At 42.9% G+C, this 17,858-nt stretch overlaps 1 protein-coding gene across 1 annotated transcript in view; it reads right to left on the bottom strand.

Moving 5' to 3' along the window:
* FAT4 (FAT atypical cadherin 4) overlaps nt 1-17,858 on the bottom strand; it is a 337,078-nt gene that overhangs the window by 92,364 nt on the left and 226,856 nt on the right. The window contains exons 3-4 of the mRNA XM_073572044.1: nt 9,084-9,345; nt 8,427-8,777 (exon numbers count right to left, since the gene is read on the bottom strand). Of these exons, the coding sequence (XP_073428145.1) occupies nt 8,427-8,777; nt 9,084-9,345 (613 nt within the window). The remainder of the gene's footprint in view (nt 1-8,426; nt 8,778-9,083; nt 9,346-17,858) is intronic.

Below are 17,858 nucleotides of genomic sequence, written 5' to 3'. Positions count from 1 at the left end.
GGTTTTACCCTATTCTCCACTCCCTGTTGATTATCTTTGATGTTTGTGTGAGTATATTTGTAAGATTGTTATTTTACTTTACCCCTGTCATGATCCAGGTTGGATGATGACAGTTAAAAGCACATGTAACATTTTTTTCTTTAAGCTGTGTGCTTAAGCGTGGTTTTTGCCCCCGGTGGTGGTGAGCGTCATTGCTCTCTGTTTCTTTAGTTTTGTGCACATAATTATAAAACAGGTGTGATTGCTCTATAAAAGAGTGTCAGGTGTTGTAATCACTGTTGGTGATAGTCCTCAGTTACAAGCAAGCCTGGGTGAAGGATGGAGCTGAAGGAGAGTCCAGGGCAGCTCAGTGAGAGTCCTGGAGTGGCAGCTATGGTGTCTACGAGGAGGGCTGGCATGGCTTGGTGGGGTTGCAGCTATGGTGTCAGCAAGGAGATCTTGCATGGCTTGGTGGAGTGGCAGCTATGGTGTATAGCTGCACTCATGATGCTGGACTCGGTTGCTGGAAAGCTGGACTCATATGCTGGACTGTTTCTGGACAGCTGCACACAACTCCAAGGCTGCACTATGGTGTTGGATCCGGTCAGAGGAAAAGATGCACGCAGGTGGTTGGCTCTGTTGCTGGGAGCGTAAGCAACAGAGCAAAGCTAAGAGGTGTTTCCCTGTTTTGTCTCTTTTCCTTATGTGTGTTTTAGTGCAGTGGTGGGATTAGTTTCCGCACCGTCCAGTTCACTAGTGAGGGTTTAGATGCAAGGCGAGTCAGGGTTTTTAGGTTCCTGATCGGCGCCCGGTGCGGAACCGGCCTAGGGAACATTAGGAGTGTAGAGACACTGACTCAGGGGAGTGCAGGAGGTCTCCACGTCCCCGTTCCCTATCGCAGGGCCACCATTGTTATTGTTACCCAAGTTTTCCCTTTTATTGTTTAAATTCGCCTTACTGGAGGCGGGGTTTCCAGACATACGTGTATTTCCGAAATTCACCTGTTGGAGGCGGCGTATCCAGCTGCACGTTTTATTATTTAAATTCGCCCAACTGGAGGCGGTGTATCCTGTATCCAGGGTCACGCGTGTCATCTAAATCCGCCCTGCTGGAGGCGCTGTGTCCAGCCACGCATGACCATGACAACCCGTTTGTATTACCTGGTTAGTCTGGTTGGTTTATTATGGTACACTACAACTCCCCTCTTAACCATCAGAAGTAATCCAGGGAACAGGGCGCGCAAGGGCGCCTGTAGTGTTAGTGACAGTGGTGGAGCCCCTGGGACAGATACTATTTGTATGCTATGAAAAAATCATCTGACATATTCCCTTTAAATGCATAAACTGTGACCCTCACTTCAATTGCACCATTGGTAGCAACTTACTGTGCCTACACTGCATCCTAACCGGTTGCATCTTAAACTCAACTTATTTTATTTGACCGCACTGATCATCAGCATTTGCTAGCATCACTTCCCAACATAGGAAAGCGCTACATCAAAATTAAGGCCTTTGAGCAATTACAAGAGTTAAATATAGAGTGAGTTGAAAAACAAGAAAGGTGCCTACATGTCTAACCATTTTTTGTGCAAATCACTCTCTGATTTTTACATTTATTTTCTTATGCATAAAAATATGGATTATAAAACTCAGCTTGAAGAACAACTCGTATTCCTAGAAAATGAAAAATAGAAAAACAGAGGAATGTAACCTCTGATTTGTAAAACCTCAGTAGACACTCTAGTCACAGTGAGGATTTTCCTTTGAATGGATTTGGAACAGTGTCATTGTTGTAAATATTCATGATTGGTGTACATGGAAACTTCCTGAACAGCAGACAGTTCCTTTGTGCAGATTCCTGCAAGCATTAATCATGAATGGCCGTAGCTGGAAAGGGTGTAGAACTAAAGTTTACAAGCACAATGTTCAGGAAGCTACTAAGATAAAAAAACAATATTATATGAGTAGTAATACTGGGGGTACGTAGGAAAATAAATTGATAAGGGTAAGTACACAACCTGATTGTGATACTGCTATTTGTACAATTCAGGAGGTCATGTATCTTAAAATAATGAAGTTTGAAATTTAAAGAGACTGTGCTATTTAGAATTGTTCTCAGAAGGATGTAATAATGGAATATTATGTATTACAGATGTACTGCCACGACCTTGGGCATCTAAGATCCAATGATGAACTAAGTCCAATTGAGTAGAAGAACCTCATGAGGTTTGAGGTTATTAGTTTTAATTTAAAGAGTTGTCCAGAATTGTAAAGAGCACATCAGTGATTCCTGGTGGTCATTGTTTAGCTTCCTAAACTGACAACATCATATACATCTACAACATCCTTGTGACCGCTGCAGCCAATAATAATAATCTTTATTGTTATATAGCACTAAAATATTCCGCAGCGCTTTACAATATGCACACATTATCATCGCTGTACGATGGGGCTCACAATCTAAATTCCCTATCATTAAGTCTTTGGAATGTGGGAGGAAACCAGAGTATCCGGAGGAACCCTATGCAAACACGGGGAGAGCATACAAACTCCTTGCAGATGTTGTTCTTAGTGGGATTTGAACCCAGGACTCCAGCGCTGCAAGTCTATATGTCAGTAAAATAAATACCGTATTTTTCGCTTTATATGACGCTCTGGATTATAAGACGCACTCCAAATTTTGAGGAGAAAAATAGGAAAAAATGTTTTTTTTAATAAAATGGTGGTGCTTCTTATAATCCAGGCGTCTTATTGCTTATCGCTCTGTCCCCTGGTGCTGTCGCCCACTCTGTCCCAGGGGTGCTGTCGCCCACTCTGTCCCCGGGGTGCTGTCGCCCACTCTGTACCTGGTGCTGCCGCCACCGTGCTGGGTCCCCCGGGTGCTGCCGCCGCGCTGGGTCCCTCGGGTGCTGCCGCCGCCGCGCTGTGTCCCCCAGTGCCTGCCGCCGCCGGGCTCTGTCCCGTGTTGCATGGGGGGCTCTGCCTTTCCATCCATGCCTGTGTGGTGGATTGCTTCCTGGAAGACGGATGCCGCGCAAGCGCAGATGGAGATCTCGGCAATGTAATCTCGGGAGATGAGATTTCCTGAGATTTCAATGCCGAGATCTCCATCTGCGCTTGCGCGGCGGCCATTTTCCAGGAAGCAATCCACCGCACAGGCATGGATGGAATGGCAGAGCCCCACACGCAGCACAGGACAGAGCCTGGCGGTAGGCACCGGGGGACCCAGCGTGGCGGCGGCAACATCCGGGGGACCCAGCACGGTGGCACAATAAAAGGTACATTTGCATTGTAAGACGCACCCCTATTTTCCCCCGAAATTTGGGGGAAGAAAAGTGCGTCTTACAAAGCGAAAAATAAGGTAAATAAATATTAATAAATCCCTTAATGTTGAAAGGTGTCCATACACCTTAGATATCTGTCAGCCAACAGTTTTCTCTGCTTCTTCCTTCCATACTGCATGCTGACCAGCGGGACACCAGCGATCAAAAAATGGCCCAGGACATTAGAGCACAATCAGCGACATCGCAGCAAGGGCCCGATTGCCGCTATGTGTCACAGGTAGCGAGATCGACAGCGCTATTGCGTCACAAAATCGGTGATGCAACAGCGATCTCGCTAGCCATCTCGCTATGTGAGACGGGGGTTTTAGTCATGGCCAAATACCTCTAATTATCTCCCGCAGGAACAAAAGTATCAGGTGTATAACCCTCTAAAATCACCTGCTAGGAGAGGCACAAATACACATGGGGTCTCTGTGAGATCAGCAGGCGGGCCCACCTTTAACGTAAAGTTTATGAAGACTTTAAGATGCAACTTTTTCCTATGTTATTTTTTTTTTTATATATACCATACATGTTTAGGAAGCCTGTCTGTTCCTGGAAGGCAATTCATGAAAGGGTCAATCTCAATCTCAGTAATATGGGTTTACAGTTGTTAGTACTCTTAGATTGAAATGTACTACATACTACTGTAAGCGGACATCTGTCACTGATGGCACCATTTTCAGAGGCTTCAAATGTTTTTATGTGATGTTTAAAAATTCTAACGATAATGCATTTTTTTTATAAGGATGAGCATATGCATTTGGCATGGAAACAAAATGTACAGTCCAATTAAAACAATTAGTATATAAAAGCTTTAATTGCATTTTTACAGCTGATAGCATTTGACAGAAAGATAAGCGGTTTGATGTACTATTACAGCATAATCTTAATTCTAGTGTTTATTCTCAGTCGGTTGTCATGGTAACTGAGGTACTTAGCGTAATGCCGAAAATAAATACTGGAAATTATCTAAGTAAACAATCTTCATTTTATTTAACTCATATTGCTATCTACAATGAATGAATGAATTCCCTCACCCTCCTAACAGCTGGCATAAAGATGAAATTTGCCCAGATGTCAAGAGCAGTTTCACCATTCTCAGCTGACACAAGTAACTAGGGAACAAGGGACGTTCACTGAGCCATTCTGTAACTTCTTGTATCCCTAGCTAGAAATGTACAGCACTGGCACTAATGATAGGGAATAGGATGTGTCTATTGAATGTATATAACCTGCGACAACGTATGGAATGGTCAACCTTACCAAGCGGGGCAGAAGCACATCATACACTTCGTTCAATTTGACAAGGGAGACTTGGTTTCTCCAACACCTGACGGTTTTATGGAGGTTTTATAACCTTCTTTATTTTGCTTTTGTTTTTAGTTGCTTATACTTTTCAAATAAAATGTTTTCTATATAAAGTTTTAACCGTAGGGGCTGCACCTGGGAAGTGGTGCTTCAATCTTCTTGAAAGTACTGGCTGGTCCTCTGAGTTCGCAAATACATCCCTGGTTGCAATCGTTCTGCAACCTTCTCATTGAGTAGTACCTATGCAAGCAATACCACTTAAAGTAAATTTCCTTACATGAATTAATCTAACCAGCTTTGAATCTACTCCCCTTATAGTATGAAGCACCTTACGTTTTTCTAATCTTTACCCATTTTCATCATACTGCTTAGAGTCAGGTGGACACTTGTTCGACTGAAATGTTCATCTCTCCCCAATACACATGCTCAGCTCTGCCTACTGTACATGTGTTTTTAAAGAAATCCTGTCATGTCAAAGAATGTCTGTGTTAGGCGTCGGATTCCTGCAGCTGCACAGCAGGAATCCAGAGCCATACATCCAGCGGTCTCCCATTCATTTCCGACCGCTCAGGGACTTGCACAGCAATCTCGGCGATCCAGGCGCCCTGCTCAGACCAGCTCTCTGAGTCTGGATGTTGCTGGCACCTCTGGACCAGCAATGGTAGCGCAACCTGCTTTGCAGGAAACCACTTCAGAGGCTAAGTTCTCTCGCCGCGCTACTGGGAATGCCCACGAGACGATCTCCCAGTGGAGATCGGGGGTCATGTGCTCAGGTCCTTGTCCTGATCTGATTGGCCCATCTCAGAGGTCTGGAAGGTCCCGGAAGCATGGCTATAAAAGACCCACATGACCGCTCGGCCATGCGCTAGTATAGACTATACTTGCTATGTGTGAATGGTGACGGATGTATGATTCTGGTGACTGACTCATTATAAAACCCCTTCCCTCTGATATTACGCATGTGGATAGGGAATTAGAGTTATAGTCAGCGCCAGTCAGTGGCAAGCCATACGCCACAGTGCATACCGCACCGCTACACTAGCGTCCGATAGTGTGATGCCTCTCGGCACTGTCGTACAGCGGCAGTAGTTACCGCCGTGCTGCAGTTAGCAGCACTTACTGGTGTCCGCGGTAGCGATGCCGCACGCATGGTAGGTCAAGACGGACACCGTCCTCTGTCTTGGGCCGTGTCCTGTGACCATATACCGTGTGTGCACGCCAGCTGAGACCTGTGAAGCTAACAGGCTCGGCGTTTATGCTTTATTTGTACTAAAGCACCTCTGTCAGTTTAACAGAGTCCGCTCTGCGCACCTCGGGTGACGTTTAACCCGAGCGCAGTATACCACCATATAGCGAGTCTGCCATTATTCAGCAGCGGTTGATACACCTACTGCACGGTGGACCCCGAGCGGCGAACGCACTTCCTATTATTTATATTTAGTGCGTTCCGCCGTCCCTAACAGTCTGTTTCCCTCTCCCCACCCCCCAGTTTATTCCAACTCTCTTTCTATCATTGGTATTTATTTAATGTTCCTCTTCGGAAGAGCACTTGCACCGTTCATTTTATGTCTTCTGCCTACTGCACTGTGGTATAATCCTGGAATATTTGATCTCCAGCTGTTCTTATAGGATTTATTCCTGAATATTGTTGCCAGTTTCTGCCATTATTTTGTACAGTTGCATTATGTTAATTGTGATCTATGCACATTAGTGTCTTTGGAATTTTGCATTTATATGTTCATTTTGTAGTTGGTACTTGGGTGTGTGGGATTTGTTCCTCCACACTCCCTTTTTTACCCTGTTTTATCTGGTTGTTTTTGATACATTTTAATAAATATTAAAATTATGATTTTGTTTTTTTTTTTTTGCTTCCATTTGGTTTTCGGTATCTGCATAATTGTTCGAAATACCCTCTATAGTTTTAGGCCGGTTATAGGTTTTAACACTATTAATCTGCAAATATGGGGTTAACATGCTGGTTAATATCATTCTGATGCCATATGGCTTCTACACTAAAAGTTTGGCTACTGGGAAGACATGTACTTTATTCCTCCTGGTGGCTTCCAGTTTTCAGCTGTAGGGCTGGCACGGCTTCAGTCACCGCTCAGTGCATAGTGACCAGCACTGACTGACAGCCGGCTCTGTACTGGTGCTCTGCTGAGCAGGCTGTCAGTCAGTCCTGTGGAGTGGTTACAGTCACTGCTCACTATGTACTTAATGGTGACTGAAGACGCACCTTTATGATTGAAATCCAGAGGGTGATTGGGAGGAATAAAGTACATTTCTTTCCAGCAACTGAGCTTTCAGTGGGGATGCAGAACGGCTTCAGAATATCATTAGCCTGCAGATTAAACCCATATCTGCATTTTAAAAGCATTTGTTATATGACAGCTAACCTTTAAAGGGGACAGTAGTATAAGCCATTGCCGTACTTCCCTGGAGGTAGATTATTTCCCAGGGAAACAAAAGATTTGGGAAATAACTCAAAAAGCCCAGTTCTGCTCTCCCCAACATTGTGTGGTAGGGGAAGTCAGGGGACTCCATACATGGATGGTTTTCAGGATCTGAAAATATCAGTGGATTCAGCTGGATGAAATATAATACATTAATTAGGTGTGTATCAAGACAAGTTACGGTACTATATCCAGAAGAACCACAATGCATATTTTTTAATCACAGACAATAATATGCTTGGATTTTTTTTACCCTATACAAACTAAGATACTCAAATAAAATGCCATGCAATCACAGAGTCAGTAATGAGCCGTCATAAAGGAGCGCTTAGGAAGCAGCCCAGGGGTGGACAGGATGTCGGGTCTCCACCGCAGTTCCAGCCGAGAACCTCCGATGGAGGATGGCAGCAATGAGAAAATGAAAAACGGTCTTAGGAGCGCAGGAAAGAGACACAGCGGAGAGATGGGGTTAAACCACAACGCGTTTCGACAGGAGGGTCCGTCTTCATCAGGTGAATGTTTCACAGCGAGCCCAGACAGCACATTTTGGCTTGGTTACATCTGAACTATGAGGCCGTGATCACACTGCCTTTTGTCACTATTCTGTCAGGTTTTGGATTGTAAGCATTGTGTAGCTTGCAGTACTCTTTTTGACACTTGAATGTCATCCTTGAAGATTTGTTAGGAGCTATCATTGCTCCATTCTAAATAGAAGCCATTATACTCATATGTATGGAAGCTAATAGAGAAGCATGATAATAGACTTACAGATGGGTTCGCTGACTTAATAAAAACCTAAATTTTGGAGGTGTTTACACAAGTTTCCATTAGATAATCAATTATCCTTCAACATTGTGAACTGAAATTTGTACATCTTCATTAAACACTTTGTACAGCATGCCATGGTCACAAATAGAACAAATTGTATGATTATTCAATCAATTGTCGTAATTATAAGGCAATGTATGTCAAAGGACAAATTCCAGGTGCAAGCACAGCAAAATTAATATTTGCACTCAAAGTATTAAAGTAAGGAACTAATGAACTGTACAACCCTAAATTATCATTTCCGCTTCAGATCATAAAATGTAAATGCATTAATAAAAATTAAAATCTCTGCAAAACAGAATGCATACCCAGTCATAAATATGGAGGAATCACAGCCACTGTCATCAGAGAGTAGTGATTCTAATTAGAGCTAAGATAAATGCTGACATTCTGGATTAGAAAAATGCCACATAGACAAGAATGCTTGGCAGAAGTAGACCCCAAGAAGCATTATATTCTGATATGATGCATTAGATAAAATTAAATTAGTAAGTTAAAAGTCTGAAAATAAAAGTAGTAGAAAAACTGCATACCTTCATCGGCATCGGTCACATTAAACGTAAGAATTGTTGAGCCAATCGGTAAATTCTCCATTACAGAAGTGCTATAGGAGCTCAAGCTGAAGACTGGGGCATTGTCATTGATATCCAAAATATTGAAATAGACTCTCACACATGAGGACTGCCCTCCGCCATCTCGTGCACATACTGTGAGAATGTAATACTGCTGAACTTCAAAATCCAGGGCACGTGTTAGGTTAAATACTCCAGTTACGGGATTCAAGAAGAACATGCCATCCTCATCATCATCGGTAACAGTGTAGGTGATTTCTCCATTGATACCAGAGTCATCATCTGTGGCCAATATTGCAGCTACAATGGAGCCTGATTATGTTAAAAGAACGAAATTATTTAAAATATGTGATGGAAAAAATACAAATAAAATAAAATGTAACTAGGTTTAAATCAGAGAGGGCTCATTTCTAATTCTAGGTAAATATTGACTCTTTGGAAAAAAAAATTGGCAAGAAACTTTCAACTTTAGACCAGGGTGGGTGGATTTCTATGGATGTGTATTTAGTCTTGTAAGGTCTTGCTTGAGTTTCTGCTCTGCTAACCCAACAATTAACCTATATATACAATATTGTAAATGCTCTCTTAGACAAAAAGCCAACGGATGAGATGACTTACCTGCCATGGTGTCTTCTGTTACATCAAATGAGTACACGGCTCTGGAGAATTTCGGGATGTGATCATTGACATCACTGATTGTGATATTTATTCTCATATCTGAAGACTGAAGACCGTCATCTGCCCTAACTAACAGAGAATACTTAGAGCGGCGTTCTCTGTCCAAGCGTTTGGTAGCAATCAAATCTCCAGATTCGGGATCAATACGGAAACTGTCATCGGCGCCACTAATAATAGTGTATGTTACCAAAGCGTTCGGGCCCTAAAAGAGTAAAAATATATTTATTTTTATATGACTAAATATATATATTTGGAAATATAGACAGAACATATTAAAGCATAAGTAAATAAGATCATACTAAAAAATATTTTACACCTCCACCTTATATATGGATTTTTTTTCATCAAGTTGGAAATCAAATACTTTTTTAGAAATGCAATGAATATTTATGAATTTGACAAAAAGCCTGATTTTACATGTTTTGTACCTCTGGTGGGTCTTGCTGGATTTAATAGCATACATTTATTTCCAATTAATTTAAATGTGTTATATTAAAGGGGTTATACAGCATAATTACAAAGCTGCATACAGACAGCAAAACCTCTAAAATATTGAAATATGATGAATACTGACCTCTCTACTCCCTGTGGTTCTAATGTTGTGTCTCAATACTCCCCGCTGGTCTTGTTTATTTTGGATGAAGATGTCACAGCCCGCATACCTCATTACTGCTAATCACTGACCTCAGAGGTCTCTTGCCATGTACTACTGAGGTCACTGATTGGATGCAGTGGTCAAGTGGAGTCTACAGACTAACGTCTGCAGCCAAGGTATACAGAAGACCAGTGATTAGTGTTGGGGATGTGAAAAGCAGGGATACATCTACGAGAAACATACCTGATGATCTGATGTGTATGGAGATGTGGCCAATCTTTAATGCAAGTTTGAGAGAAAAAGGTCCAGCTTCAAAAAACAATAGGAGGTAAAATTGTGATAATATCCATTAAAAAGATATACACATTGCAAAAATAAAAAATAAAGGGGGAGAACTCCTTGAAACGTACATGTTTCGTACACCAAATGTTCTTAAGCCTGTTGTCATGACTGAGAATGTTTGGCACTCGAAACACAGAGGAGGTCTTCCTCTTCATTTTTGCTTTACAATGTGTATATATTTTTAACAGATTAACAATAAAATCACAATTTAATCTACTATTGGACTTGGAAGCTGGACCTGTCTCTCAAACTTGCATTTACCAATGCTAGGCAGTGGTGTGGTTCATCACTTTTCAGAACAAAAATGGTGAGCTGGTGTTTTTTCTATACACTTTCCTACTTTTTAATGACGTATGATGTGATTTTTTTTCTTTTTTTCTCAGGAAAAATAAGTCACAGCCAGAAGGGCCTGTCAGTGCCTTACTCCACTCTTCCATAGAAAATACATGCATGCTCAGCTAAAACAACCAAGTGTCTGAATATAGTAATCAGAAGGTATAGCTGTCAGTTGAAGAAACATTCAGACATCTATTAAACATGTATGCCCAGCTAAGACACCAGTCATTTTATGTGAATAGTATCTCTTATGTAACTCTGGTAAGTCTAGGTGCGGTGTCTTACAACACCATAGTCTTACACTAACAATATGTAAATATATTGAGCAGTTCATCTGCTTTTTTTGTTCATGTTAACTGCCTTTTTATATCCATTACCATTATTTCCCTTGCTCTAACTAATTTGTATCTATTCCTAAACAGAATGTGCATCATGCAGAATGTTATTATAGCGCCATAACATTGTCTTTATTCATTCAAACAATTAGCCAGGAATTTAATGGCGGAGAACGGTAGGCGGTCTTGTTATAGGCTTAGTCGTAATTACAATTCTAAACATCTGTTGTAAGAAAAAACAGTTTTCACTGTTAGTTAATGAGGAAGCTTTCAGTGTGTGACTTATATATAATGTGTAATATGATACAATCATTTAGAACAGTCACTTTTTATTATGATGTTGAATATCATGCAAACCAAACAATGAAAGTATACAATGAAATAACCTTTAGCCTAATGCAAAAAGACAGAAATAAATACATCAATGTTTAAAGAAAAAGCAATCCCAACGAGCATCAGTATTTTTGATATAATATATTATCAATATTTTATCAAGCCTTACCCAACGTGATGTTGGCCATTATACAAGTTTCACATACCACTATTACTCCATGAACAGTAATTAATGTAATTAAATACACTCACAATTGTGATGTCTATGGAATGTAAAATATTATTTATCACATAGGGAATAGATGAATGGTATGATTCTGAAAGTTTTATCAACTTCTATTTGAAAGCCAATATACTACTTAATTATACTAATGAATATATTGATAAATTGATCTGAGTGGCTAACCGTGTGGTTGCAATGGGTATGGAACTGCAGGAAGTGATATCATCTTGGTATGTAGAGGTGCAGAGGTAGTATTCTCATTGTAAATCTGTTGTCTAACGTGGCGTTTAGTCCCCTATGTCACTTTAGAAAGAAACTAGAACTACACATGACACAATACAATTTCATATGAAGAGTTAGAAGAGATGAACATCTGTAATTTCCATTCCACTTGCATTATGGTATTCTAATGTTAGACTACTTTTACTTTAAGGCCGGGGTGACACTTGCAACTGTAATGTGAGAAACTCGCGCGAGTTTCTCGCATCAATACCCGGCACTGCCTCCGGCACTCAGGACCGGAGCGATCAGCTGCATAGAAATACATGCAGCCGCACACTCTGGTCCAAGAGCCGGCGGCAGTACCGGGTATTGATGCGAGAGACTCGCGCGAGTTTCTCAAATTACAGTTGCAAGTGTCACCCCGGCCTAAAGAATTCCGTCATACGCTATTGAATTAAATTTCTTCGTCCACACATAAGATGCCTCCTGGTCCATTGCATACTACTTAGAAATATAATTTTGTGCCAATTCTATAACAATAGCAAGGGCCATTCAATACAATTCATTGATGGCAAAACCTTAGAACAAAATGTTTATTTAGATGGTAAAATTCCAACAGCCTCTTTAGAGAGGGGAAAAGGTGCTTTATGTTATCCTCAACAACCAGCTACAGTCATGGCCAAAAGTATTGACACCGCTGCAATTCTGTCAGATAATATTCAGTTTCTTCCTGAAAATGATTGCAAACACAAATTCTTTGGTATTATTATCTTCATTTAATTTGTCTTAAATGAAAAAACACAAAAGAGAATGAAGCAAAAAGCAAAACATTGATCATTTCACACAAAACTCCAAAAATGGGCCAGACAAAAAGTATTGGCACCCTCAGCCTAATACTTGGTTGCACAACCTTTAGCCAAAATAACTGCGACCAACCGCTTCCGGTAACCATCAATGAGTTTCTTACAATGCTCTGCTGGAATTTTAGACCATTCTTCTTTGGTAAACTACTCCAGGTCCCTGATATTTGAATGGTGCCTTCTCCAAACTGCCATTTTTAGATCTCTCCACAGGTGTTCTATGGGATTCAGGTCTGGACTCATTGCTGGCCACCTTAGAAGTCTCCAGTGCTTTCTCTCAAACCATTTTCTAGTGCTTTTTGAAGTGTGTTTTGGGTTATTGTCCTGCTGGAAGACCCATGACCTCTGAGGTAGACCCAGCTTTCTCACACTGGGCCCTAAATTATGCTGCAAAATTTGTTGGTAGTCTTCTGACTTCATAATGCCATGCACACGGTCAAGCAGTCCAGTGCCAGAGGCAGCAACCCCAAAACATCAGGGAACCTCCGCCATGTTTGACTGTAGGGACCGTGTACTTTTCTTTGAATGCCTCTTTTTTCTCCTGTAAACTCTATGTTGATGCTTTTGCCCTAAAAGCTCTACTTTTGTCTCATCTGACCAAAGAACATTCTTCCAAAATGTTTTAGGCATTTTCGGGTAAGTTTTGGCAAACTCCAGCCTGGCTTTTTTATGTCTCGGGGTAAGAAGTGGAGTCTTCCTGGGTCTCCTACCATACAGTCCCTTTTCATTCAGATGCCGACGGATAGTACAGGTTGACACCGTTGTACCCTCGGACTGCAGGGCAGCTTGAACTTGTTTGGATGTTAGTGGAGGTTCTTTATCCAACATCTGCACAATCTTGCGTTGAAATCTCTTGTCAATTTTTCTTTTCCGGCCACATCTAGGGAGGTTAGCCACAGTGCCGTGGGCTTTAAACTTCTTGATGACACTGCGCACGGTAGACACAGGAACATTCAGGTCTTTGGAGATGGACTTGTAGCCTTGAGATTGCTCATGCTTCCTCACAATTTGGTTTCTCAAGTCCCCAGACAGTTCTTTGGTCTTCTTTCTTTTCTCCATGCTCAATGTGGTACACACAAGGACACAGGACAGAGGTTGAGTCAACTTTAATCCATGTCAACTGGCTGCAAGTGTGATTTAGTTATTGCCAACACCTGTTAGGTGCCACAGGTCAGTTACAGGTGCTGTTAATTACACAAATTAGAGAAGCATCACATGATTTTTCGCACAGTGCCAATACTTTTGTCCACCCTCTTTTTATGTTTGGTGTGGAATTATATCCAGTTTGGCTTTAGGACAATTATTTTTGTTTTTTTTTCATTTAAGACAGATTAAATGAAGATAATAATACCAAAGAATTTGTGTTTGCAATCATTTTCAGGAAGAAACTGAGTATTATCTGACAGAATTGCAGGGGTGAATACTTTTGGCCATGACTGTACATGTGAATAGTCCGTGGATATGCCAAATGCCACATTAGATAAACTCTGACAAACCAGGTGATTTCACTGGCCATTGGCCAATCATCAAAAGTGTGGAGCATGCCAACTTCTCCCATGGCTAATGTCGGAAGACACTGGGCATGTTGGATTCCATCCTTTCTCAAAAAAAGATAAGCGGAGTCTAATAGAGCCATACTCTTCTCCCCCTTTGAGAATATACACATGCTCGGTAGAGCCAAGCTTGAAAATGTGTAGGACTAATTACGGTAATTTCGGCACCTGAATAGTTAAACATAATTATATTATCTGTACGCATTTACCATTACACGAGTAATAAGAATATATATGTAGAAGGAAAAATGTATTATAAGCTGTCACAAGGAAGAGAGTTATTTTGTGTTTTTATTATCCGGTACCATACCGGGCGCTCTGTTTTTTTAGCCAAATCTATCTTAAAAAATACTATTATGATAAGGGCTGTTCTCCCCACATGCCAGTAGAGAGCCCCTCAGTGCTGACAATGTTAACAATTCATTGACTTGTTATCCATAAAAGAAAAATGAAACATTGATATTTCCTTTCCGTCAGTTACCACTTATACCAAGGTGTCACATAAATATGTGATGTAAAAGATATTACAAAAATGTTAAACAGAATAACCACAAATCTGTGAGAAAAGACCAGGTGTCTACAGTCCCAACAGACATATACAATCCTTTCCTTGTTGAAAGACATAGAAGATGGAGCTGGAGTAGTTATCCTGATACTCACTGTAAATTATATATACAGATGAAATATCCATTTTCTAAAGCACAGTATAGAAATCCATCTACAGTTATTTCATTATTATTCAACTAGCATGAAATATTAGCCAATCACTGCCCCTTTATAACACTGCCAGATCTAGCACCAAAAAGCAAATGTGTAAATTAAAGGGATTCTGTCACTAGGTTTTAGCTACCCCCATCTGAGAGTAGCATGTTATAGGTGCAGAAATCGTGAGTGCAGCAATGTATCACTTACTGAGATACCTGCTGAAGTTTTTATAAAATCAGTTTTATCGACTGCAGATAACTCCACTGATTGACAGCTTTCTATGAACACTGTGCATGGGCAGAAAGCTGTCAATCAGTGGCAGGGTTATACAAGCTCATGAGTATGGAGGACTATCTGGCTGGCAGCCGGTTACTAGTCTTCTAGTGATAAACTAATTGTTTTATCAGGAGGAGTTTATCAAAACTACAGCAAGCAGCCCAGTAAGTGACATATCATTTGAATCAGGGGCTCTATGTCTACATTATGCTGTTGTGAGGCAGTGACCCCTGTTACAACTAGGAGGTGCTGTATGTTCTCCCCAGGATACGCAACAGAGGCGTATTGAGGCTATGGGAATGCATTGCGGTCACAGGCAGGGTATATGAAGGCCATACAAGTGCATGGCAGTCATGGGCGTACTGTAACTGTGACTGCAATGCAGACTGATAATAAAAGTAAGTGTTGGTCTTGGACATGTTAGTGTCCAAGGTGGATGTATGGAAAACCTGCTCTAGATGTTGTGGTTTGAAACAGATTGAAGTATGATAGTGTTGCTGTCTGTGCCACTCCAGATCCAGGTTTTCCAGGTGGCTGAAAGCCACAGGTTGCTATGTTAAAACATGGATTTTTGTGAGTACTCACCGTAAAATCCTTTTCTCCGAGACGCTCATTGGGGGACACAGAGACTGTGGGTGTGTGCTTCTGCCGTCTGGAGGCTGACACTAAGTATACAAAAAAAGAGTTAGCTCCTCCTCCGCCGCATACACCCTCGCCCCCAGACCGGGCGTAACTCAGTTTAGTGCATAAGCAGTAGGAGAACGCGCCTTAAACTCAGGCAAGAAATTATACGTCTGAAAAAGGGACCACCCTGATCCTTACATAAGGATTTGTATAATTCAAAATAAACAGATGCCAACTGGCTAATAGGGTGGGTGCTGTGTCCCCCAATGAGCGTCTCGGAGAAAAGGATTTTACGGTGAGTACTCACAAAAATCCATGTTTCTCCTTCGTCTCATTGGGGGACACAGAGACTGTGGGACGTTCTAAAGCAGTCCCTGGGCGGGATCTTAGCTCACCCAATCCATGCTATTTTGCGCCCCTGATTAGAGGTGCGCAACTGCTGCCTGGAGAATCTTTCTTCCCAGGCTTGCATCCGAGGATGCCTGGGTATGTACGTTATAATGTTTGACAAACGTATGCAAACTGGACCAGGTAGCTGCTTTGCACACCTGTTCCGCTGAAGCCTGGTGTCGCAGTGCCCATGAGGCACCCACTGCTCGAGCCGAGTGTGCCCTGATCCCTGCCGGAACCGGCGTGCCACTGATTTGATATGATTCTTGGACTGTCAGACGAACCCATCTGGCCAAAGTCGCTCTGGACGCAGCGAGTCCCTTCCGCCGCCCTTCTGGAATCACGAATAGAGAGTCTGTCTGGCGGAATGGCGCTGTCCTTGTCACATACCTCCTAAGGGCTCTTACCAGATCCAGGGTGTGCAATGCCTTTTCTACCCTATGCACCGGTGCCGGGCAAAACGAGGGTAAGACAATGTCTTCGTTGATATGGAATGCAGAGACAACCTTCGGCAAGAAGGGGGGAGCTGGCCTTAAAACTACTTTATCTTTATAAAAAGTCAGGAACGGCGGTTTACAAGATAAAGCCGCCAGTTCCGAAACCCGCCTAATAGATGTTATCGCTACCAGAAAAACGACCTTCCTGGACAGGTAAGGTAAGGAGACTTCTTGTAACGGTTCGAAGGGAGGCTCCTGAAGGGCCCTGAGCACTAAGTTCAGGTCCCATGATTCCATCGGTGCCTTATAGGGGGGTACTAAATGTGCGACCCCTTGCATAAACGTCCTAACCTGCCAGACCGAAGCGACCTTTCGTTGGAAAAGCACCGACAGGGCCGAGACTTGCGTTCTGAGCGAACTCGGAGCCAATCCCGCGTCCAGCCCTGCCTGCAGAAAAGCCAGTACGTTGGGGATCGAAAAAACCAGAGGAGCCACTCCGCGATCCCTACACCAACGGAAAAACACTTCCCAAGTCCGATGATATACCTTCGCCGAGGAAGGCTTTCGGGCACTCACCATCGTGGCCACCACATCGCGCCTGAATCCTGCCTGTGTTAACAGCCAAGATTCAATGGCCACGCCGTCAAACACAGGGCCCCTAAGTTCGGATGGCAGATCGGCCCCTGGGACAGTAAGTCCGGCCGATCTGGGAGACGCCAGGGTACGTCCACCACTAGTTGAACCAGATCTGCATACCAGGCCCGCCGAGGCCAGTCTGGGGCCAGCAGAATTGCTGGAACCTTCTCTCTCCTTATCTTTCTGATGACTCTTGGAAGCAGAGGTAGCGGGGGGAACAAGTACGGGAGCCGAAACTGGCTCCACGGAAGCACCAGAGCGTCTGCTGCGATTGCCTGCGGGTCGAGGGATCGAGCGACGAACCTTTGAATCTTGGCGTTCTCTCTGGATGCCATAAGGTCCACGTCTGGTGTCCCCCACCGTTGGCAGATCTGTTGAAAAACCTCGGGGTGCAGGGACCACTCCCCTGCCGCGACCCCCTGTCGGCTGAGAAAATCCGCAGCCCAGTTTTCGATTCCCGGAATGTGCACCGCTGAAATTACCACGTGGTTTTTCTCGGCCCAACGCAGTACCAGCCCGACCTCGCGCATGGCTGCCTGGCTGCGCGTGCCCCCCTGATGGTTCACATACGCCACCGCTGTAGCATTGTCCGACTGAACGCGCACCGGCCGGTTTGTCAGCCAACACTGAAAATGTTGCAGTGCCAATCGTATTGCCCGTATCTCCAGAATGTTGATCGGGAGAATTACCTCCCGAAAGGACCACCGCCCCTGGGCTGTGTGACTCTGGAAAACTGCTCCCCAACCCTGCAGGCTTGCATCGGTCGTCACCACCAACCACTGTTCCGGGGGAAAGGGTTTCCCCTGAACCAGAGACGAGTCGCGAGTCCACCACTGGAGTGACCGTCG

Source organism: Dendrobates tinctorius, unplaced genomic scaffold (assembly GCF_039654945.1).
Source record: "Dendrobates tinctorius isolate UK_male_01 unplaced genomic scaffold, ASM3965494v1 ptg000030l, whole genome shotgun sequence".
Lineage (NCBI taxonomy): Eukaryota > Metazoa > Chordata > Amphibia > Anura > Dendrobatidae > Dendrobates > Dendrobates tinctorius.
Note: the sequence above shows the minus strand (reverse complement) of the source record. Positions and strands in the feature narration are given on the sequence as shown.